The sequence below is a fragment of the Aptenodytes forsteri genome, unplaced genomic scaffold (genome assembly GCF_000699145.1).
Source record: "Aptenodytes forsteri isolate BGI_AS27 unplaced genomic scaffold, ASM69914v1 Scaffold143, whole genome shotgun sequence".
NCBI lineage: Eukaryota > Metazoa > Chordata > Aves > Sphenisciformes > Spheniscidae > Aptenodytes > Aptenodytes forsteri.
The window spans coordinates 4844919-4868581 of record NW_008794951.1 but is presented as its reverse complement, the minus strand read 5'-3'; the positions used below and the strand labels follow the sequence as shown (position 1 = coordinate 4868581).

At 51.0% G+C, this 23663-nt stretch overlaps 1 protein-coding gene across 1 annotated transcript; it reads right to left on the bottom strand.

Moving 5' to 3' along the window:
* Nucleotides 1-888: 888 nt before the first annotated feature.
* On the bottom strand, nucleotides 889-18091 carry CD99L2 (CD99 molecule like 2). The gene is made up of 11 exons (XM_019471021.1): nucleotides 18084-18091; nucleotides 17750-17868; nucleotides 15412-15450; nucleotides 13779-13874; nucleotides 12819-12893; nucleotides 11632-11724; nucleotides 9342-9404; nucleotides 8014-8049; nucleotides 7726-7845; nucleotides 5257-5322; nucleotides 889-4814 (listed from the first exon to the last, which is right to left on the bottom strand). The coding sequence occupies exons 1-11, from the start codon at nucleotides 18089-18091 to the stop codon at nucleotides 4750-4752; spliced, it is 780 nt and encodes a 259-aa protein (XP_019326566.1). The 3' UTR covers nucleotides 889-4749.
* Nucleotides 18092-23663: the final 5572 nt, after the last annotated feature.

Genomic DNA, 23663 nt, shown 5'->3' with positions numbered 1-23663 from the left:
TTGTTGTTTCATTAAAATGGAAGAAGGCTTTTAAAGCTGGTAAACACTCCTATCTGCCTGGTTTTGTTCCCTGCACAGGCAGCCTTCCTCTCAAGGAGTTAAAGCTTTAAACAAGAAGTGTTTGATTTTTCTCTTATTTTCCGAGAAAAGCTGTACTAATTCATATGCTGTATGTAGTAACACCAAGAATGGCTGGTTCTCTAAAAGCTGGAAATAAAGGATCAACAACTCCCATTCATTGAGCCCCACAGCAGAGGACAAAGTAAAATGGGCAGTTTAGAGTATTCCCCACATGAAGCATTTACGTTAAAAAGCAAAAAGGAATGTCTGTTTGCTGAGAGATCACATCTGCTGAACTAAGCGGGTATCATATTAGAGATCTTTTTACTGCCAGGTCTTGCGCAGTTGGGAAGAAAGAATTTTATTTCTACAAGAAGTATGAGTCAGAATTAGCTAGTTTGAAATATAAACCACCCTTTTTGGCTGTGAGACTAAACACTGCATCATTATACAAAGGTCAAAAGCTTAGTTTGCACTGCATGGGAGATTCATCTACTGGATGTGAAATTCCAAAGAAAACTGCAGGAAACCTAGGGCAGCGAAAAGGACCAAAAACCAGCGGTGCCGAGTGCAGCCAGGGACACAGGGCACTACCTAGAGTTGAGTTGCTGGGTGACCTGAGGAGAGCGTGTGTGTGCGCAAATACTTCATTTTTACCATTAAATTAAAGTTTTCATAATGATACTTGTTTTCTCACAAAGTCTAATTTGTTTTTTTTTAAATAAAGACTTTAGTGTAGTTACAGAAGAGGTTATGTACAATAAGGATATAGCCCACCATTTGCAGTTTACTTCCAACATGAAAAAACCCACAAAAAATTGTCTGAAATGTCTTAGTAGTCAACTTGTTTTATTTGGTGTTTTCCAATGGTAGTCAAATTCTGATTTTTACCCCCATGATCCTTACATGCACGTTAGCAAAATGAATCTTATCTTTTCACAGCGTAACATTCAACCTTCATTTGGTACAGATCGCTTCTGCATCAGCAAACAATATGCCTTGCTTTTAAGTAAGGACTTCATTCAAAAGAAAGGATTCTCTAATTTCACAATGCCATTGTTTCTGAACTTCATTTGTTCCTGAACCTCCTTTGTTGCAGAAGCAAATTTTTAAAGCCTTAGCCTGTCAACTCGTCTTACTTTTTCAGAATTTGAAATGGTATTATGGACTAATTCCATTTTTATCACAACAAATGAGTAGGTAAGAATGACAGTATAGCACTTGTGAGAGTTCCTTAGTGGGGTTGCATGAAAATAACTGAATTTATAGTGCCAAAATATCTGAAATTCATGTCAGAGTATTCTCAACTGAAGAATCTAAACCGAAGAAACTACTGCAGTATTGCCAAATCTCAAATGAAGGAACTACTACAGTATTACCAAAGGAAAATGAAAGTAATTGGTAGAATAAACAACATGAAAAGCGCTAGTTCAATTATTTCAATTCTGTTTTCTCTGTAATTGAGAAACCTTTTCTGAATCATTTTATTAAAAATAGCTTTAGTTAAGCTGAAGAAGTGAGGTGTGAAAAGAAAAAGGACTCGCAGCACACGTAGTATGTAAACTTTCAGGGCAGCTGTAGATACAGTTTTTGGACTCATAAAAAAAAAAATCCCATTTTTCCAGTGCTTTATGGCCTTTTTTTATAAAGGATGAGAAAGTTCGTACCAGTATGCAGCACCAAAGTGCAGGATTTTTAAAAATTCCGTATCCAGATTTAAAGAGAATAGATACTAATTAAATGAAAGTAGAGAGGTCAGAGCTGGGTCAGTTGTTTCAGAACTTGGATCGCTACTAGGAAAATACACAGGAATCCTCTCAGTTGCTATAATGCCTAAAATATAGATGATGTATAAACTCCTTATTTCTCAGAGACTGGTCTGAGAGTTCAGATGGAGAAGGAGACAGACTGCAATAAAAAAGTAATTTGAGCCTTTACAGGTATTTCGCACATTAAGACTTTGACTCTTGTCCAGTTCTGAAGAGAAGACCAAGTTTAATTTCTTTACTATGGTATTTGTCAATATTTTCCTATGTGAAATCCTACAGAAAGAGATCTTGAATTCTGTTACTGTAAATTTTTGAAGAAGTACTCCCTTTCACTGTGCATTTACGGTTTTCCACATACCTACAAATAACACTAAGGCATAAGTATTCACCAAAGTCATAGAAAGGGCCTTGGGGAAAGGAGCAACTTGTGAGTTCTAAAAACTGGGGTTTTTTTTCAGTGAAACAGCTTTTTTTGCCTTTTTTTTTTTAAACTGCAGTATTCATGAATTAGACACGTGTTTCTCATATGTTCTAGTGTAAGAGTTTCCCAAAGGAGGGGTAGGCGCTATATTCTTTAGGCAGTGCTGGACACTCCATTGCACTGTCCACTAGACAAACGGGGAGCGCACGGTGACAGAAATGCAATAAACCCGATGATCTGCATCTACAGAAAACATGGTCATCAGCAAAAGGAGAAAGGGAATTACGGTCACTTGATCTAAGCTAGGAAAACGGCTCCTCGTTACCATCAATGCCGTGTCATAACACTTCATCTAAAGAACTTTCTAAAAACATTTTTCATGCTACAGCTTTCAAATGTGTTTGGCTAAGTAAGAAAAACAGGCGACGGTGTTTGGGAATGGAGGTACACAAACTCAGCTGCGTGGCTGCATCGGCGTCTGAGCTGCTGCACGTGACGATCCGAATCCTGCAGACCACGCTTCCTCCATGAAAAGCCGCCTCTGGGAGTAAGCAAACACAGAGTGCATCCCATCTCTACTTCCTCTGCTTCCACTCTCTGAGAGCCAATAAATAAATATTTTTATTTTCTAACCCAAACACATTCATAAAACAAAGCAGCAGTAGTTCGTAGCAGTAGTGTAGCCTAAGTGTTCTGAATACACGTGAGGCACCGTATATCCCTAGAACTTGTCTCCCTTATAAAACACTGTAGCTGTTCTGCTAGAGCTAGTGTAAGGCTTTAAAAATGCAAGTGTTAAAAAGAGCATAAAGAATTGTGCAGCTATTGCAAAACACTTAACCATGTTACTAGGCAATTTCCTTTCAAATGGAGCTGTTAGGCAGCAATGCTCCTAGGCTGATTCGCCTCCTGGCAAGGCCTTCTCTAAGTCATGCCTACCTGAAAGCTGTGAATTTGTACATCAAACTGAAAAGGCTTTTTTTTAATATACATTCACAAAATATGGGATTTGCGAAACAGTACAAAATGCACACATTTCAGGTTTATATATAAATAGTGAGTGTCTCTTATACCACGTAATGTGAATTTTCCTTCACTTGAGAGCATGCGTTTTAAGTCATCATTCATTTGAATAAATGTATCAGAAAGTGGTAGTATTCACATTTTAGTAGCCATAAAAAAGGGTTGGGGAGGGATTAGAAATATAAACACAAATTCTTGCAACATAGTGAAGGTCAGGTGTTGGCACTGGTACAACATTGAAGACGGTTGCATGAGCACCCGCGTGGGATCAGGGTGCTGTCGTGGTGGTAGCCCAGTGTCCTTCTGAGCACCACTCGCAGCCCGAAGCTTCCCAGAAAGCTGCAGGAACCCCATGCAGGATGGTGATGGAGGACCCATCCTCTCAGGAGATTCAGTTAATCTCTCAGGAGATTAACCTTTTTAAAGGTTAGTCGGTGACACAAAGGATGAAGCTGTATCTCCTTTTTCTGGTGCCAGGGAGTGCTCTCAACAGTTGTGTTAATGACTGGAGGAGAAGGTGTGGGGACTGCATCTTGCTAAGCTTGACTTCTCTTGTGGCAGTGAGTGTTACAGGTCTTAAGGGATACCTACTTTGTTTATTTTCTGTTGGGTTAAATCTGTAATTTGTTCTAGTGTGAATGAGATCTGAACCTGTCCTTGGAAGCATCCAAACACACAGTTTTCGTTTCAGTGACAATGTAGGTATCTCATGTCACACAGACAAACTGTATCGCTTGGCAGCTTCAGCTCCATTCTGATCTCTAGCATAGTCAAGCATTCAAATGGTATTTGCTAAAAGTGAACATTGCACACGCTGCTATTACCTGTATTTATGACTCGGTGTGAAAAGCAGGTCCTTTTATGCGGTTAGAAGCGCAGCGCTGTGTGGTGGTGAAGCATCCTCAACTCCTGGCTTCGGAGCAGGGAGTCACCTGCCTCAGCCCGAGGCCCCACCTGGGGACCTACCCATAGGCACTTTATTTTTAGGTGTAGCTATGCTAAGGACCGCAGTCTACCCTCAGGAAATGTGCAGTTTTCACCACCGCCGTTGGAAGTGACAGGCCCATAGCTGATGGCAGAAGTTGGCTGGAGGTGCTTTACAAAGGGCGTTGAATGGTTTGCTTTGGATTGCTACTTACAGGCACTTTGCTGTCCTCATACCTGTAAGTTCTTCTGCTCCTTGAAAAAGACCTTGTCCCTTAATTGAAAATTGACTGCTACTGAAGCACCTTCTGTTGGTTTGCATACAACTGGACATCAAACCTACAGTATTACCTCGATGTAAGCATATATCTCTTTACAAAAAATGAACACATACTACCACTCTAACCCTAAAGCCTAGAGCAATAAGAAGCCAGTTCAAGCCTAAGTACACATTAAATAGCTTTGGAATCAAATTAAATAAAAAGCTAAATTACAAGCATGTAAGATCTCCATTTGCTGCTGAGTGATTCTTTTCTAGCCCCAGGTCAAGCTTTACATCTTCGCACTGTGTTGTTTTGGTGGTTCTGCTGACTGTGTTTCCAGTACTGAATATTTAACTAGGGAGAAAGAAAAAAAAAATCGTGAGTACAATAGCACACGATGGAACCAGAGCGCAAGCAGTGGGTGCCCAGTACTGGTTGGTTGTACGTGACATTGGAAAAGTCTTTGCAGCAGCCTTGATTATCTGTCACTGAAAGAAGGATCATGCTTTTCTTGTATAAGACACTCTCGATGGCTAAAAACGTGAAAGCAAAATATTAACTGCCACCATGTGCAGCATGAGCTCCTTGGTCTCTTGCCATGGCTTTCCTTTGTGTGCAATAAAGGGGGAAAAATACTGTGGTGGGTGTTTCCCAAAAAGCTGCAGCATCACCTAAGTGGTGTCTTCCTCAAAGAGACACGGCAGCTCAGTACAGCATGAGGGACTTTAAGGAAGTCCCTCGGTAAAGCTGCTTTTGTGGCCAGATGCAGATAGGGTAAGGAATGCAAGGTTCTCACCTTGGGGTTCCTCGCTTACGACAGCTTCCATGTTTTCTCCTTTCACATATTCCGCGTTAAGTCCCTCTGAGAAGTAACAAAAAAGACAGTGAGATGGGAAGGTAGAAAGTAAAAATTATTTGCTTTGATGCCTTAAAAACTCTGGTAATGGGCCTATCTGCTGTGAAAACTAAGATGCCTTTTTGCAATCTCCTCTGCATTAACAGCAGTATAGAAACATCAGCAAACCATAAACAGTACTGAGAAAGCGTTGCTAGATTTTAAAGTCACCACAGAGGCTTGCCTAGAAGGCACAGCTTCGAGCAGCAGCCCTTTTTTCTGAGCCTTTTGCTTCATCTTCATCATGCGAGGCAGCAAGGCCTGTGCTAAGGCACTCAACTAGGAGAAGTGCATGGAGTAGGTAAGTCTTCTGGACGGGACTGCTGTGCAGCGGGGCTGCTTCTACGCGTAGATAGATGGTATTGTTCTCCTTAAAAGTTCAGTTACGCAGAGCTGCAAGAAGCAGTTTAGAGCAGGGCTGTGATGGTCCTCTACAGCTCCTCTGAAGGACCTCTTTGGAGAGAGGCAGAGACGGGAGTGCTGTGCTAACTGCCATGTCCCGTTAGGGAGGGACCAGAGAAGGGGAGGGGGCCGTGCTGGTTTGCAAAGGAAGGCTGAGGCAAGCCACGCTGCGGCCATGCAACACGCAACTTTTAGGCATCTAAACTTTATATGCATTTAAATGTAGCGCAAAGTGTGGCAGGGACCTGCTATGTCTCACCATCAGGTGTTGATGGGGCTAATTCGTACCTCACAGGGAAGGAGGGAGGCAGGGAACGGTGCCGGGGCCGAGGCAAAGCAGTGCGATGGGAGCCCTCAGGCAGCAATGGGGCAACGCAGCCTCCAAGGTGTGTGAGAGAAGGAAAGTTTCTGCAACTGGCTAAAAAAGCCCCATAAAACCCCATGCCAGCACAGACACTGCAGCCTGTGGCTGGCCAAGCCATGGAGGCAGGAGAGGAGCTGCCGGAGCAGCACTGACAGCCCCCGTCCTGCCTGGGCGCAGCAAGCGGCTCAGGGCAGAGGGACACCGAGAGGCTGAGCCATAGCCCAGGGCACAGCTAGCCAGCGGGAGACGCGGTTTAAGAAAACAAAGTGGGGTAAAGAATATTAGGCAGCGTTGTACACAGCCTTTAGAGGCATCAGCAAATGCTCATCAGAAAAGGCTCAAACCCGAGAAATGGAGGCGCAGCCTTGCCACCACAGAAGGACAGCTGGGCGAGGAAAAAAGCCGAGCCTGTTCCTCCACGCTTCAAGCAAGTGGTCATTACACACCACCGCTGCCTCCCCCAAGACATGTGTTTTGCTGGGATAACACCAAATGCAATTTATGTTTTTCAATAAAAAGCCACTTTTGCAGTGGCTGACGGCTCTTAGATTTCTGTCATGCATTGCAATGCATCTAAGGCCTGACATTAGCCCAGCATGCCATGTCTGATGGCTTAAATTAATCCTCCTTTATAATTAACTTTAATTTCCTGCCGCCTTTCTGGGGCTTTGTGTCTCTCAGCTTCCCCCTCATCAAAGCCTTTACTCTTTTTTTTTTAAATTATTTATTCTTGCCAAAATATCATTTAAGTGGGAGGAATATACAAGGGTGTTTCATTCCATTGCATTCACTTGACTTTTCCTGCTGATCTAATTTACCAAAATGCTCCTGTTTGTTTCAGGCACAACTGGGAAAATAGCACGATTCCAGCACAAATTTCCAACCCCGAACACCCTTCCCCCAAAGCAAAGGAGTCTCGCAGGAGATTTCATTTGATTAATTTAAACAGAGCTTTTTCCATCTGTTTGCAACCACCCCATAACAGGCTGCAGGAGCCCACCATGGCCAGGCCGGTGCTGTGGGGTGAGGCTGTCGGGACACCTCCTGCAATGCTTACACCGAGCAACTTTATGGGGCAGCTTGTGCAAAAGGCACTTTCTGGGAATAGGAAGCTTTGCTGCTTAATTTGCCCTTAATTGCAGTGATTGCTGCACGCCTGTGGGAGGGTGGGGTGGTGGCGCGACACAGCCGTGGTTGCAGATGCTCGCTGTGCTTCCCTCGCTGCTGCCTGGTGAGTTTTTACCTTTTGCTGAGATGTTGGGGTTTTTTTGGTTGGTTTGCTTGTTTGGGGGTGTGGTGGTTTTTTCCATATTTACCCTGTTTAGTGTCCCCGTTTTGGTTTTCGGCTGTGACTGTCAGTGGGTGCGTGTGAGGGGCTGTGTGCATCCTCCAGGACGGCAGCGGGTCCTGGGGCTGTCGTTGCTGGTGGGTCCCTGCCTGTGCAACGCCTGACAGGGTGAGGGGGCTGAGGGGAGGGAAGGGCTCTGCTCTGCCAGCTCGGGGTCACCCCCTCCTGTCTCCAGGCTGGAAAATGGCAGCAGGGTTCAGGGAGCAAAGAGGGGGGTGCTTGCTCTGTGCCCCTGAGGTGGTCGGGGGGGACTTACGCTGGATGCTGAAGCAGAACTTCTTCTGCTGGTAGGAGATGTAGCTGGAGACGGCCCCGATGAGCGCCATGGCCAGGGCGCTGGCGATACCGGCGATCGTCCCCGTCTCTGCCACTCTGCCTGTGGGCCCAGAGAGAGCGGGGTGCTGTGCAGCAGGGGGGCATACACACCACCCATCCCATCCCACTATCCCACTGCCGACCTTGCAGCCCCGGTCATACACACCACCCATCCCATCCCACTATCTCACTATCCCACTGCCGACCTTGCAGCCCCAGCGGTACCTACCTCCGCCATAGTCACTGTCAGTGCTACCCCCGGCACCTGCAAGAAACACAAGCCCATCAGCGGCCCCGCGCCCCTCTGCTCCCCCCACTGCCGTACCAGGCAGCCTGGGAGGGAGCAGGCATGCAGGGGAAGGGCGGCAGCGCATCCCCAGGGGCATCCCTGGGCTGGGGGTGAGCGTATGTCCCCGTGGGGCGCAGTGTCTCTGCTGCCCCACACCTCTGCCTGGCTGCCTGGGGTGGCTCGTCGTTGCTTCTCAGAGGGGTCTGAAGCTGCTCCTCTCTCCCACCGTGCGTGCTTGGGGGGAGCTTGGGGGAGAGCCTCTGTGGGGACACCTCTGCCTGCAAAACAGTTAACCTCACCTCCGCCCCGCACTGCTCTCGGTGTAAAGAGCGGATAAATGAAACGTTGTCAGATAGTCACACAGCATACTTGTGCCATCACAGGGACATGACTGGCTAAGCTCCATGTCAGGGAATCTTCACTTGGCTTGAAGTCTATTTTAACATCACCTTCCCTGCAGAAACTGGGCTGGGAGGAGAAGCTGCTCCTGCTGGAAGCTGCAGTCCTTACCGAGTCACTTGCATCCTGAATTTATGGAAGCAGGTCAGCATTGTATTAATGCCTCTGATGTGGTTTGTCCTCGGCACAGGGATTCATTAAATGTTGATTGGGCTTGTGGTGTTCATCTCTTTACTCAACTGCTGTTAATATTTAACGCTGTGGATCCTTGCAAATGCGCAGGCTTATCCCACTGTTGCTGGTTTTCCTCCTTGTTTCAACCATCGGTGGTCGCATGGTGGAAGGCAAACGAAGGCTTGTGCCCTCTCACGGCACAGGGGCGGGCGTCTGCTTTTGAAGTGGTAGGTGAGATGCGGGTCCCATCTGCCCTGGTGGCAGCTGGAGCTGCAGAGCCTCCACGGGACCAAAAATAAGCAGCTCCAACCGCTGGCACAAGGTGTGACTGTGGAGGCCAAAAACTATGTGTTCCCCTGAGACATCCCCTTTCCCTGCACACACGCCCCTGTCGAGAAGGTGAGCTCTGCTCTGCACAGGGCAGTTTCTAGGAGGTTGGCTAATACGGCGGTTATTGCCTGAGACGCATGCTAAAGCACAAAAATAAGCAGCTCCAACCGCTGGCACAAGGTGTGACTGTGGAGGCCAAAAACTATGTGTTCCCCTGAGACATCCCCTTTCCCTGCACACACGCCCCTGTCGAGAAGGTGAGCTCTGCTCTGCACAGGGCAGTTTCTAGGAGGTTGGCTAATACGGCGGTTATTGCCTGAGACGCAACTGCTAAAGCAAATGAACGTGCGTAGGTCACCGCTTACCTTTCTTCTTATCCGGGCTGTAACCGCCATCCACGATGCCGGCCAGGTCGTCGTCTGAAATGGCTTTAAAAATAACAAGAACAAATGGTGGTTGGCGCCCAAGGGGAGACGCGGCCCCATCGGGAGGTAGTGGCCACAGGCTTCCCCGTGGAGACCTGGCACGCGTTTCACGTGTGCTCTGTGGCAGTGGTGGAGCTCGCCCTCTCAACCTGCAAAAGCCAAATTCACCCAGCAAAACACCAAAGCCGCCTTCCTGGGAGGGCAAATGCAGCCAGAGCTGCCTAGAAAATAACATAACGGGAAGAAAAAATAGTGCATCGCTTGCTGGGGATGAGAGGGATCCCAAAAACCGAGTGCCTTTGGATGGGCAGGGCCTGGAAATGGGACTTTTGGGGGATTCTGGGCGGGGGTCATCTGTGAGCATCACGCACCCAGGGTGGGACTGGCGTCCTGCAAACCCCTGCTCCTGGGGAAACGTTTCTTTGCCGGGCAGACAGAGGTTGCTTTATTCATTCAAGTATTTTCTCTAAAACTCTCCATCTATTTTGAAGAGCCGTGTGGGGCTTTCTGTGCAGCAGGGCCCAGAGCAGGGGTTTGCACGCCCATTTAAACCAGTGGCTCCCAGTCAGCCAGCTACTCCATCCCCAGTGAGAACAGGGACTGGTTAATAAGCAATTCTGCTTCTCTCACAATTACCAAATGTTAACAAAAAGTTTAACCCCAAATTATTTTAAGCTCATAAAAGAGGTAATAATTGACTTTAAGTCTAGCTTGAAAGAAATACCCCTGAATCAAAGTTTAAATACTACTATATTATTATTTTTTAACCAAAATGACTGACATATTTATGAGTTCATGAAACATTTTGGCTGCTCAGTCTCAGCTGGCAGAGGAGGAGGGAGGAAGAAGCGGTTTGTGTGTGCAGTGGCTGTGCTGCTGGAGACCAGCGTGCCCTTGTCTTGCCTCTGGTGAGCCCCTGGCAGTGCCAGCCTGGCCCAGGGTCCTGCAGGCAGGGAGCTGACTCTCCTCCTTCCCGGACGGACAGAGCAGCAGGAAGAACTGAGCACCGGCACGGCTTGGTACAGGTGAAAAAGTTATTTCGGACACAGTTGTAGTAGGAATGTTTAATTTGTGCAGGGTAGGTGCAGAGAAACACGGTCTGGGAATCAGCAGCTGAATGAGCGGAGCTGTTGAATCCCTCGGCTCCAGTCCCAGAGGGAGCCTCGGGGCACAGCAAGGCGCGTGATGGGAGAAGAGACCCAACGCCGAGCCAGCAAAAGGCTCCTTCTCTGATTGTGCGCCTTGGGAAGGGTTATCTTTGCCTTAACAGCCTGGAAGAGACTGCCTTATTCACCAGCTTACCACAAAAAACAGATTTATGGGCTTAGTAATGAGTGTAAAAAGAAAAAAGACCCTGACTATGCCAGAACCGGGAGAGGTCCCTGGCAGTCCAGGGTGCAGCAATGCCGGGGGAATGAGTGTGCTGGTTTGTGAGCGGTGCCACATTCCAGCAGTTCAACGCCTCAACCTTTTCTGCAGGAGTCTGAAACCTCAACAAGCCCAGAATATCAAAGTGCAGACAAGTCACCTAGTTAATACAATCTAATAAAATATCTGACTATTAATTACACGTGTGAGCAGGGTATACAGCCATCCCGACATCAATAAACTAGCCGTGCAAAGTCTGTTTTCTAGCTCAAGTGCTCAGGGGAACAATCCTGGCAGACAAATGATTCATTCACCAGAGTATTTTAGAGATGGAAAAAAAATCTCCCAGCCCATAGCGTATGTTATGCCAGGACTTAAGCCTGCTCTAGATTTATGTCTTGGCAATGACCGCGAACCCCAACAGCACATGCCCTCGGTTAAATAGCTGTCAGGTACAAGGACGAGGGGGAACTTAACACAATCACCACAATTTAATGGGTCAGAAGAGACCCTGGGAAAGAAACCTGCAGACAGGCAACAGGTCGTTAGGCAGAGCCCCTCTCTGCCAAGGACTGCCGAGGCGGGGGCTCCTTCCCTCGCCACGGCCCCGGAGGAAGGGGCTGCGCTGCCTGCGGAAACATCCCCCTCCTCTGCGCGGGCAGGGCAAGGGCAGCGTGGTGCTGGCTGCAGGCAGGAGCCTCGGACAAGGCAGCGCCTTTGTTTCTCCTTACCCCGTCACTTAGCTGGGATGGTGTCTGGCAGTGAGACCCTGTGCCCGGGAGGGGCCGGGGAGGATCTCCCACAGGTCCCAGGGGACAGCGCGGCTGGTGGCAGGTAGGATGGAGAGGGGAAGTCCACGTACCTTCACCTGGCCTTATGTCCGGCCTCCCACCATCTTTCCCATCGTTCTTATCATCAAGGGCATCAGCCAAGTCAAAATCCATAGGATTCTTTGCTAGAAAACAACACAGGCATTAGCAGTGCTGGCCACAGGCTGGGGAACTCCGCAATTAATTAATTAATCAAGGAAATGCTCAGCTTTGCCAGGGAAAAGTGCCAGTGAAAGAGATGAAGCCCCCGACACAAACATCTCCCGGTTTCGCTATGCAGCATTGTGGCATCTTCTAAACCCATCCCGTTTCGTGCTCCTGCGCCACTGTGGTGAGAAATGTCGTGTTCTTCCCACAGAAACAGTCTCGTGCCGTGGCTCAAGTGCCAGGCAATTGGATAAATCAAGCCGGGTAGAAAAGGTCAGAGCCAAACCGGTGCTCCCCAGGGCCCAGCGAGCCGCAGTGCCGGGGGTGACGCCTGGGAGGGGAAGGAGGCGGCTGTGCCGCGCTGGCATGCCAGCTGGAGCAGCCTGCAACTTGATTGCTTGGTGTTATTTTCCTCCGTGAACCGCCCAGCTGGTACCCTGAGCAGCCCGGCTCTGACAGAGCAGCTATTGCCTTCGCTAAACGGCAGCTAAAACCGTGGCACGGAGCCAACCTGAGCTCCTCAGCCCTCCCACCAGCCCGCACCTTAGTTTATTCTGATCTAAAATTGATTATTTATTTTTTTAAGCCTGGGAGCACCTATTGCCAAAACTCTGTCCGAACAGGCAGCAAAGCACCCGGCTGACAGGGTGCCCTGAGCCTGTGTGCCGGGTGCGCCAGTGGAGCCCAGAGCGGTGCCGGGTGCGTGCTCTGCTCTGCTCTGCTCTGCTCTGCTGTGCTGTGCGGTGCTGTGCTGTGCTGTGCTGTGCGGTGCTGTGCTGCACCGCACTGTGCCGGGGAGGACAGCAAGCCCACAGCCTTAAAACAGGCAGAGGAAGGCAAAATGGTCCAGGAGCCAACGAGACCCCCGGGGAAGTGCAGGGTAATGCCGAGATACCCTGTCCGCCATGTGGTTTTCTATTTTATTTTTTTTTTCCTAGATGTCTCATGTGAACAAACAAACTAGAGGCTGGAAATACCGGGGCGAGGGGCAGCGCTGCCATCCCGAAGGCTCTGCCTGCGCTGGCAGCAGTGCTGGGGTGAAGCTGTGGGGGGCTGGGGAGCTCACGCTTACCTGGGTTATGCTTGGGAGGGGCCCTTGTAGTTTTTGGCTGCTTGGTGGTGCGGATGACATCCCAAAAGCTGTTGTCTGAAGGGAGGGGAAAAAAAAGAGATGAAAATGATGTTACCATCTCAAACATGCATTCGGATGAGTGCTGGGAGGGGAACACCCTCCCCGCAGGGAGACTGGGGCTGCACTGGCATGGTTCGGTGCTCTGGTCTCTCCACAGCTTCAGCTGCCCCTGACACCGGGGGCACCCCCTGACCGTCAGTGCCCTGGGGATGCTCAAGCCCTCCGTGTCGGTGGTGGGCACCTTCGTAGGGATCCCCTGCGCCGGGGCATGTGTCAGCAGGGCTTGCATTTGAGAAGGGGACAAGCAGGGCTGCTCGGAAAATCCCTCCCAAACATGCTGCCGGTGGGACGCACGCCACCGTCCGCTCACGGGCACTCTGCCACTGTGAGGGCAGCCCCGCGCCACCCCCGCCAGCTACCCACAGCACACAGGAGCAGGAGCAGGACCAGGCGCTGCCAAAACGATACACATAAAGGATGTGCGACTTTGGCGATGAAATCTCCCACCTAATAGCAGCGAACAGCTCCATCCTAGTTAAAACCTTTTACAAATGCCGCTTGGCGAAGCCCCCGATACGGCTCATGCAGGGGGCACGTGGGCAGCAAGGGAGGGAGGGTGGTGAAATGCTGGTGCTGACCCTCCTGGCATGTCAGCAAGAGCCTGGAGCATCTCCTCTGCCGGCTCCACTATGACAGCAGGGAAGGAGGAGGTGGTCACCTTTTAAAGTCACCGGTTGGTGGTCACCAAAACTTGCCAGACCTCATCTGTCAACGCCTGATCTCAGCCTCCTGGCTGCGGGCATGGCTCCCGGTTACCTCAGGGAGCGTTTTCCCCCATCTGGAGCCCTGAAGGTGAGCACACGTGTACCCTCCCCGAGGTGTGGGGGAGCTCCGCACTACCTGGCTTCCCTGGCCTAGGGAAGGGCTTCGGAGTCGGCTTGGCTGGTTTGGTGGTAGTCTCCAGAGGGGTGTCAAAGTAATCAGCCAAATCAAAGCCTGTTGCAGGAGAGAAGGGATCGTTAAAACCCCCATTGTTTGTGGGGACGGTGCAAGGCTTTCGGCACGCATCCCCTGCGCGCAGGAGAGAAGGGATCGTTAAAACCCCCATCGTTTGTGGGGACGGTGCGAGGCTTTCGGCACGCATCCCCCGCGCCGCAGCTCTGTGGGTGCTGTGCAAGTGACGTTGCACCATTGCCAGAGGCCACCAGCACCCGAGTCAGCGTGGAGCTGAAAAGGGCGTCCAGCTGCTCTGCTACTCAATCGCAACCGTACTGCAGAGCCTTCAGATCAGCCTGGCCATCGTTTAACTCTCCCCATCCAAGCTGTGGCTTGCTGCCCACCCCCTGCCCGAGTGACCCCAAAATAATGTGTTTTGGGGGGAGACCTGCCGGTGTCCTGCGGCATCTCCTGAGGCAGAGGCTGCAGATGAGAAGGTGCTGCGGGGATTGATCCGGTGGCTGGGACCTGCTCTGCTCCCTGCACAGCTGCCCACGAGTGACCCTGGGCTGAGAGGAGCATGCATGGGAGATGGGGCCAGGGCACAGGAACCCGCCGCAGGAGGCCCCTGGTGCCATCACTCATCCAAAGAGCACTCCCTGGGGAAGAAGAAACTTGCTGAGACGAAGCCTTGGCCTCGGCATGCATCCATTTCCCAGGGAGAGTTTATTGGATCAAACTGCCTCTCATTTGGGCTGCGATCCAAATGACAAAGCCCTGCGCGTGCTTTTGGCACTTGGCTTTTCTTGTTCCTAGCAAAGACCATGGTGGCCAAGGAGCTGGACAGTTGGATTTGCTTAAATTTGTGCCAAGATCCTCATGCAGGGGCAAGCAGGTTCACTTCTGAGCGCTCCCCCACTGTTTATTTCAGGCTCCTCTGGCGGGGTTGAGCAACCCTCAGCTCTTGTGACCGCACTATATTTAAGTAGGTATTTTTGGCCAGAGAAGCTGCTGGCGATGAAACTCGGGTGAATTTAAGGGAGCTTCCTCAACCAGGGCAGATGTTGTAGAGCCAGCCAGCCAGCACATCTGACAGGTGCAAACAGTCAGAGAGACATTTTTCCCTGGATGGGGAAATGTCACCAGGCTGGGCCTTTCCGTGAAGGTCAGGGATATCTTGGAGTAAAAAAAGGAAGGAATATATCCTCTGGGATCCCTCCTGGAAGGAAAGCTAGTAGGTGCTATGCAGCCAGAAACAAAAGCCCTTGTGTGGCTGAGCAGTGATTTGTGTCTTATCCATTAGGATACTGGAAAGTGTGTGAAATTCAGCCTTGGCCACAAATGCTCCACTGTCACTCGCCTTCAGCATGGACAGAAATATCAATATTGCATTTACTTCGGCCGTACGGGAGGAGCACACATATGCACACTGGCACCAGCTTTCTTACGGGCAAGCCAAGGCATCCCAAAGCCTCCGCTAAGGCAGCAGCACCCAGCCGCACACGTGCAGCCCACGGGGGGACTCGCACGGTTCAAACCCCCATGGGAAGCAAACCCCGCCCTGTGCTTAAATGATATGCACGCAAGGAGGTCTCACCTGTCCCACCTGCCGGCTTTCTGGGGCCCTTGGGAGTGGCTGTGACAAAACAGACAGGGAAGAAAATGTTAGTCATGGGCATCACCGAAAATGTGTCACTTCTGGTTTGAGAATAAATGGCAAAGATTTCACCACGAGCTTTCCAGCTGACCGTCGTTGGTTTGTACTTGTAACCTCGTAGCCCAGAGCCACGAAACCCCCACGCACACGGCGCATGGCCACAGGGAGCGGGACTGCCTGTGTGTGAGGGCGAGTGGCTGCAGCCCCGTGCAGGATTGAGCCCAGAGCTCTGCAGGGCACAGCTGTGTCTGGGGCTGAACGCTGCCCCGGTGCAGGCCAGCATCCCGCCAAGTGAAAAGCAGAGAGCTGTAATAAACTGCTCCGAATTAAGACTCCCGGAGACGGCAAGAAACAGAGCAAGGACAGATACTGTACAGAACAGCGTGGAAAACAAGAGTATGCTGCCAATGTTTTGTTGTCCCCTGCCCGGTCGGTTAGTTAAATGACAGATAATTTCCAGTGCTGCATTATGTACGGGAGGTTCCCTGTCAGCTGGAGGAATTTTGGTGACACCCCGATGCTCAGATCCCAGCTCCCCTGGCCGCTCCTGGGCTAAAACAAGCTACAGTCAGCCTTCAGGGGGGGGTTATTTTTTTCACCCCCTGTAAACCACTATCTATTAATAGTGGCTAGCATTACCAAGTATATGAATAAATTATGAGCAAGAGTTGTGCTGCTCTATTCCCATTAATTTCCATTTGCGCTTCTGAATACTGGAGTGCTTCTGCTGGGCTTCATTTCCAGTGTGCCAGTACGGTTTGATGTGACCCGACTCCAGACCCTTTGTTTGCTTTTATTCCGGGGCTGATGTGATGAAGTCCAGAGCGGGATGCAGCAGCCAGGGGAGGCTGTGGGGACAGCACTGCCTCTTCCCCCCCTCGCAGCTGGGACTCCAGCCTGGGGAAACGCTGCTTTCCCTCTGCATGAGATGGCCATTAGGCGTTTCTAACCAGGTGTCTCCACATACTGTATTAAAGGGCTTGCAAAATCCTAGATGAGATCCCTGAGACCCATGACCAAGTCTGATACCACATAGTCTATCCTATCCCCCTCCTGCTGAACCCGGCACGCTGCAGGAGAGATGCACGGAGCATCCTGACTCTTTATTCCACATAAACTCCAACGTAACACAGACCAAGTGTCTGTGTGTTGTTAGAATATAAAGTAAGAGGTTTTGAAGCCTGTTACAGCTTTCACTTATACTTGTAGGTGTATTTTGTGTGATCACAGGGGCTGGCATCGCTCGCAGAGCGCTCCCTGCTACCGCCCGGCCGGGCGCTGCGTCTGGGGACGGTCACCAGGAACCACATGGGAAGGGACGGGCAGCGAGGGGTCCTGGGCGCTGGCATTTGCAACTCCGCTGCTGCGCCTCCATGGCCGAACAGTGAAGGGGAGCTGCCAACGTGTCCAGGTGCAGACCTGGCTTGGGCTCAGCCCTCGGCGCTGGGTGGAGGCGTGCGACGTGCCCCTGGAAGGGAGACGAGTCTCCTCCCATCAGCTACTGTGCTGGTGGTTAGGTTATCTCTTTTGGGTGTAAAATGAGAGCTGCTCCACTGAATTTCCTCCACCCAGGGTGGTGCAAACCCCTCACCAGCCCCCTGACCTTGCCGCTGTTTCTGCCAGGCCTGAGGCTGAGCTCTGCCAGGCACCGCTGTCCCCTCAGTGACACAGCCCAGCCCCAGCTTACATAAAACTTATAGAGTTCAAAGCCAAATATTAAATATCAGCATGCCAGCAGCAAGGCACCCCTTTCAGAAATGAGTTTCTTTTAACTGACGGGTTACACTTGAAATTAAGCGAAGCAAAGCAACAACCCAACATGCCGTTTGCTTTCCTCAAGCACCGTGTTGCAGAGGGACCAGGGAAGGACCCGGCGCTGCCCCTGCCCGGCCGGGCTCAGCAGGTTGCCCTCACCGGCAGTTAATGCATTATCTTCCAGGCAAACAGGGGCATGTTTGATGGTAGGTGTTACTAACGCAGGCAAGGAAGCCAAAAAGATGTGGTCAGTGCTGTCGCTACATCAAAGCACTGGTGTGCCTCTGCGGTTTGCTCACGGGAATCAGAAAGCGAAGGGCACAAGGTCAGCAACCAGCTTCTCCAGGACTATCTCCAGTCCCACCTGTTGGCAAGCCTGGACACTGCATCTCCCCGGGCAGACGATGAGGTAGCCCGTATCCTCCACCACCCTCCCACCGGCATCAGATCCCAAAGAACAAATTGCATCTATTGACATCTATTTGTTTTCTCCTCTTTAAAAGAATAAATAAATGTGACTTACGTCGCTTGGTGCTGAGGTCATACAGGGCATCTTCTAGGCTGAAGTCATCTGGGTTGTCGCCATGACCTGGAGACAAAGAATCAGCACTGGTTGTACTTGCTCCGCACAAAGTAAACTGCCTTTAAATACAGTGCGGCTAGACTCGTTTGCTCAAATTGCTTTAGTTTTTAGAGGGCTTTCTGCTTTTTTCTGAACCTGACCCATCATCAGTGATGAGGAAGACATCAGCTTTCTCCAAATGCTGTGACTGTTAAATTGCAGAGCAGTCATCTCTGGATTTTCCACTTGTCTGCCCTAATGGATGCTATGCTTAAATTTGTCAAGGGGAGCCTACCAATTCATCTCTTGAGCTGCCACTCATCTGTGGCTGTGCTCACGATTACATGTTTGCTAAACACCATGAAAACATTGGGACAGCGCAGACAAATTCGGTGAAAAACAAAAAAGCCCTATGCACCTCTTCTTCACAAGCGCCTTCCAACATCAAAGGCTTCGTATGAAAATGCTGCTGCTGGCTGCCAAGCACAACTTAGCATTTCAGAGACCGCCTGCACCATTCTGCCTTGGTAATGCAAACCAGGACCAAACCCCCATCCCAGGGATACCCCTGACAGGCACAGGCAGATTTTTTTGTTAGTGATGCCTCACCACAACTCCAGCCACTTTATAATATCCCGGGGATAACTCGGCGCTATGCCGTGTTCTTCTGTGATAGGGCCAGCTAATCCTTCCTTTCTCCATCTTTTTTTGCATTGCGTTAATTACTGTTGACTTACCCTAGTTCTGAATGTATTTGTCTTGATAAATTCATGCTTTTACATCTCAGAGCATGCTGAGTAATTAATATCCTTTGGGTTTGCTAAGTACTGCAGCACTGCAAGAGAACATTAAAATGGCTTTCCTCTTATTCCTACTGCTAAATGGATTTAGCTATTGCCACCTGAGCTCCAGCGTGCTTCATGAATAAATTTAAAGCTTTACTGACAAGGACAATAACAACGGGAAGGCACCAGTCCATCAGAAAGCAGGTATCAGCATTTCGGTGAAAAACTTCTACCGAGAGTGGTCACTAAGTACTGCAACACCTCCAGCTCCGGTTTCACTTACTCACACATCACATCTCATTTCATTTGCCGTCTATTTAAATGTACACTCAGCAAACCTGAGGGTGATTTAAATGCAGGGTCTACGGCTGGAAAGTTGCTATGGGCTTCTCTCCCCTGGCAAAGCGCTCAGCGTTAAGCTACGGCTGGGGGTGTGTGTGTAAGTAATACACGTCCCAGCTCACGGCTGCATTTCTCATTGAGATGAAGGATGCCAACGCTTCCCCTGTGAGCCCAGAGGAACGGCCGGCAGCGGGCAATGCCCCATTGCAGGTGGAGCCCAGTTACCACCATGTGAAATCCACAGAGCGAGGCATGCAGACGAGCCCCTTGCTCAGCACAGCAGCGTGGCAGGGCTGTGCTTGGCACCTTCAGCCTCCCCGCACGCCCCTCCACTCCCTTCCCAAAATATTTGCCCCTTGGGCCTTATTGCTGGCAAAATACTGGCACCGTGAGACAGGTGATGCTCTCATGCTCTGACAGCCCAGATGAAGCCGCAGGGTTATCAAGTGGTCTGTCAGTGCAAAGGAGCTAAGTAAGGACCATGCAAGACCATCCACAGCGCCGAAAAAACACCTGCCCAGCTCCAGCACTTGCACAGGTGCTGCCGAACCACCAGCATGTCCCTGCTGAGACCCCACAAGCTCATTACTGCTGTGGCCGACTGTCCCAAGCTTGCTACTCCAGCAATTTCATGCAGCATGGCTTTCCCAGCATGGCTTTTTCCCCAGCCTGTACTGGATTTTTCAGGAACCGTTGGGGCTCCTTCATTCTTGTCTTTCTATTTTAAACTGTGTTTAAAAAAAGGTGGAAGGGGAAAACCGCGGCGCGTCTCTGGCGGGATGAGAAGTGCTACAAACCCGGCCGGGGGAAACGCGTCATTGCCATGTTTCATTTCGGTTCCCCGTCTCTGTGTCGGGCAAGGCGAGCGGGCAGGAGGGATATGGTGGCAGCACCAAGACTCGCATTGGTATGCTAGGAGCCGTCCCTTCCCTCTCCCCCCGCTCCCTCTGCTCTCTGTGATTAAGTAAATGTTAAGGGCGCTGATTTGCTGCACGCCGAGCCCTGCTGTTAGCGCATCCTCCCCGTGCTTCACCTTGACACAGGAGCCCAAATACGGAGTGAGGGGGGAGCGGGCAGCCCTGGGGGTGCGTGCAGCTGACCCGCTCTTCTGCTGAAGGGCTACGGGGTTCCTGGGCCTGCACGGAGATGCCCCCCCCGGCGGGGCCACGGGCCCTGCAGGGAATGAGAGTGCCCCAAAAAATGGACTCCCCCCCGCCTGGCTTTGGGGGGCTCACTGGACCTGCCAGCCACTTACACCTCCCCACATTTGGTGACAGCTCCCCTTGGCATCTCTCACCACAGGACGAGGGGAGGGTGCCACTTCCAAAATCAGCCTCCAAAGAGCCAGCTGGCACACCAGCGGGTCCGGGGGAGGGTGAAAGGTGCTCAGGGCCCTCCATCCTCACGGGGCTGATATAAAACAGCAACCGCTAACGTGTCCTGGGCTGCAGCCATCCTGGGGGAATACCCCCCACCAGGGAGAGGCGTGCACGCAGCCCGTGTGAAGGTTAGGAAAAGTGGTGAAGCACTGAATCACCCGGTAAAACCTTCTGTAGGAGCTGCGGCGCTTGGCACAGCCCGTTTCCCAGGGCTTTCCCACTGCTGCCCAGAGCAAACCGAGATCCTTCTCCAGGGCAATTTAAACCCAGGAATCCCCTAGGCATTGGCAAGGACTAATAACAGATTGCCAGTTAACTGAAGCTGACAACATCTTTATTTCATGCAAAGGGTGTTATAGAGACGTATTACACCTTTTATGGATCAATAACCGAGCAGTGCCGTCAAAGGCACGCAAACTTGCCTGCTCACTCCGACAGATAAGAGCTGAACGCTCTTCTCCTCATTCTTTTATTCAGTCACTAAGCGGTAACAAACCCGGCACTTCACAGCCAGACGCTTAGAACCCAACCAGCACTCGGTATGCGTGTTTGCCTTGCAAACACAGTTTTTCGGGAGGCAGTGATGCTGCTCCCTGCACTGTCTCATGCAAATCCCTTTGCTCCTGGGGCCCTGGTCCCGCTTCGCTGTCGGTGGAGCAGTGGGTCTCCCGGGCTCCCAAAGCCCATTCTCTGATGGGAACCCAAGCACAGCACAGAGTATCTTTACATTAAGGGTTTATACTCTCCGGGAGAAGCTGGGGCACGTTCCTATGTACCATAGCCCACAAGCAGCACGCTGCTGAGGTCTTTGTCTGTAATGCATGCTCAGCAGTCGAGGTCCTGCACACCCTGACGTTTCACTTCCCCTGTAGGATGTACCCACGCTGCCTGCAACCTGTTACAGGACTGTAAAACCACTGATACACAAAACCATCCTCTGCTGGTTGCTCGGTGTCAGGGAGCAGTACGGGGTCTTCGCCAGGGTTGATGACCAGACTAGTTTTGTCTTTGTCTGTAATGCATGCTCAGCAGTCGAGGTCCTGCACACCCTGACGTTTCACTTCCCCTGTAGGATGTACCCACGCTGCCTGCAACCTGTTACAGGACTGTAAAACCACTGATACACAAAACCATCCTCTGCTGGTTGCTCGGTGTCAGGGAGCAGTACGGGATCTTCGCCGGGGTTGATGACCAGACTAGTTTTGGGTTTTTTTTTCCCCACCCTTGCACTGGGTCCTTGGCAGGACTCTTGTCCCTGGCTGCTGGGAGCAAATGCACATCCCCAGGGGCAGCTGGGAGGCAAAGCCAGCCCTGTGCGCCAGCCGGCCGAGGAGCGGTTGCGTACCGGCGCTGCATGGCGCTGGAGAATCCGTGGGACTGCAGGTCTATGGCAGGGGGGAAAACAGGCAAACAAGACACGTTTTCCATATTTTTCTTTAATATGACAATAAAAAGAAACCGAGCTGGGACATCTTGTGGTCCCTCAACACCAGAACGCGGAGGTGGGGGGACCCCAAGGCTGCAGCTGCGCTGGATGGAGGCTGTAAAACAGAAGTGAGAGTTATGGCCAAGCCAGTGCTGCAGGTTCCCTGCCTCTCGCTGAGGACCCTCGCCTTGCCAGGAGTATTTTTAATCAGAGCTAGCTGCTCTTTGAAGGTAGAAGGGTTTCGTGCCTTAATGTATTCTCTCCTCATTATTTTCTGTAGCAGGCAGCTCAAACGCACAATTGTACTCGTCAGCTTTTTAGTTTTTACAATTATATATATATTCTAATTAAGCCCCACTGTTTGACAAAGCTTGAATTACAGTATCATAATTCACACCCAGTATTTGCTAGGCCGTCTGCAGCACTCGGAGTTAAGGTGTATTCCATTTTTAGCGCCAGCCCACGGATCTCTTTGTGCAATATATCTGTGTTTAGCTTCCCTGGGAATTGAGAGCCCGCGACGGTACGAGATTGACAGCCCGGGAGATTACGGGAGAATGCAAAGCAGGTACAAGGGCAGCGGAAAGTAATTCAAACTGCCTGACTTGTATGCATCTACCTTAGGAGCGATGCGGCGGGCAGCAGGTGGGAGAGCAGGAGGAAAGCACGTGCCAAGGTAACCGAAAGCACCAGGGTCTCCCCAGCAACCAATCTCGAGCCTTTTTGGCTGAGTTACGGTGTCGGCACATGCAGGTGGTTCCCTGTGCAGGGCACCCACAGCTGCGCTGGCACCTCTGGGGCAGGGTGCTGGGGATGGAGGGTTTTTGGGTGCAGGGCCGTATCGTGCTGCTGGTGCTGGACTGGATCCTCGCAGCGGTGTTTCCTGCTGTCTCAGCAAAGATACGGGCCCAAAGGTCTGCAGGGAGCAAATGGCTGCTGCAACCTCTGCAGCAGCTGGGGTGCCTCCGGCAGCAGCGAGGGTCCCCAGGGACCTCTCCTGGAGCAGGCAATGGCACACTGCCACCAGCCAGAGCAGTGATCCTGGTCAGCACAGACCAGAGCTTCAGGCTCGCCAATGCTCTCCACCACCACTGCCTGGGCGCTGGCCCCAGCCACCTGCCAAACACGTGGGAAATTTACTTGCAAGTGCCAAGTTGCTTGCAAATCTTGAGTTCTTGCTGACTACTAAGACCAAAGCACAGTTCTGTGCGTGTACGGAGAGCAGAGCTCCTCAGAGCTGGGATGTTACAGAGCAGCGCTGGTGGGCCAGGCTGGTAAGGACAGCTTCATTGCAGCTGCACTTGTCTCCAGAGACGTGCCCAGGCTGCCTCCTGAACACAGACCTCCTCCTGAAGTTAGTTCTGCCTTGAAAAGCAGACTCTGAACTTCCGCCAGCTCCTCGGCCGCTGTGAGGGAAGACAGACTGCCCAGGGACATGCCCCTGCACAAACATCCCTGTTGGCAGCCCGTCGGGATGAGGGGAGACAGGGCTCTGCCGGGAAGCGAAGTACGGGAGAAACTCAGCCCCCTGCACACGTCGCAGCAGCAGGACCGACGGGCTGATGCCAGGGGTACGTCGCCCCAGTCCGGGGCACAGCCAGCTGAGAGCGGTGGGACACAGCTCCCCAGCTGGGATGGCCCCTGCTCCTTGCAGGGGACAAGGTAGCACTGCCATCCTCGTTCTCCATTCCCAGCAAAACATTTTGATTTCCAGAAGTACTAATCAAAATCACTCTTGATTATGGCAAAAACAATCTCTGCTGAATTTTTTTTTTTTAATGCAATTAACAAGGGTATATGGTAATTCCAAGCAATCTTGCTCTTGAGATTAAAGGAAAGCCTGCCAGGAAGCACATGAATAAAGCTTTAAGATGAGAATTTGCATAATGAAGACTTTCTCTTTGTCGAGGGACTAATGGTGGTTATGTTTGAAACCTATTAAC

Coding starts and splice junctions, on each gene's coding strand:
- CD99L2 (XM_019471021.1), bottom strand. Junction 15,451..17,749: donor TGACCTCAGCACCAAGCGAC/GTAAGTCACATT, acceptor GTTTTGTCACAG/CCACTCCCAAGGGCCCCAGA. Junction 12,894..13,778: donor CCCTAGGCCAGGGAAGCCAG/GTAGTGCGGAGC, acceptor CCCTCCCTTCAG/ACAACAGCTTTTGGGATGTC.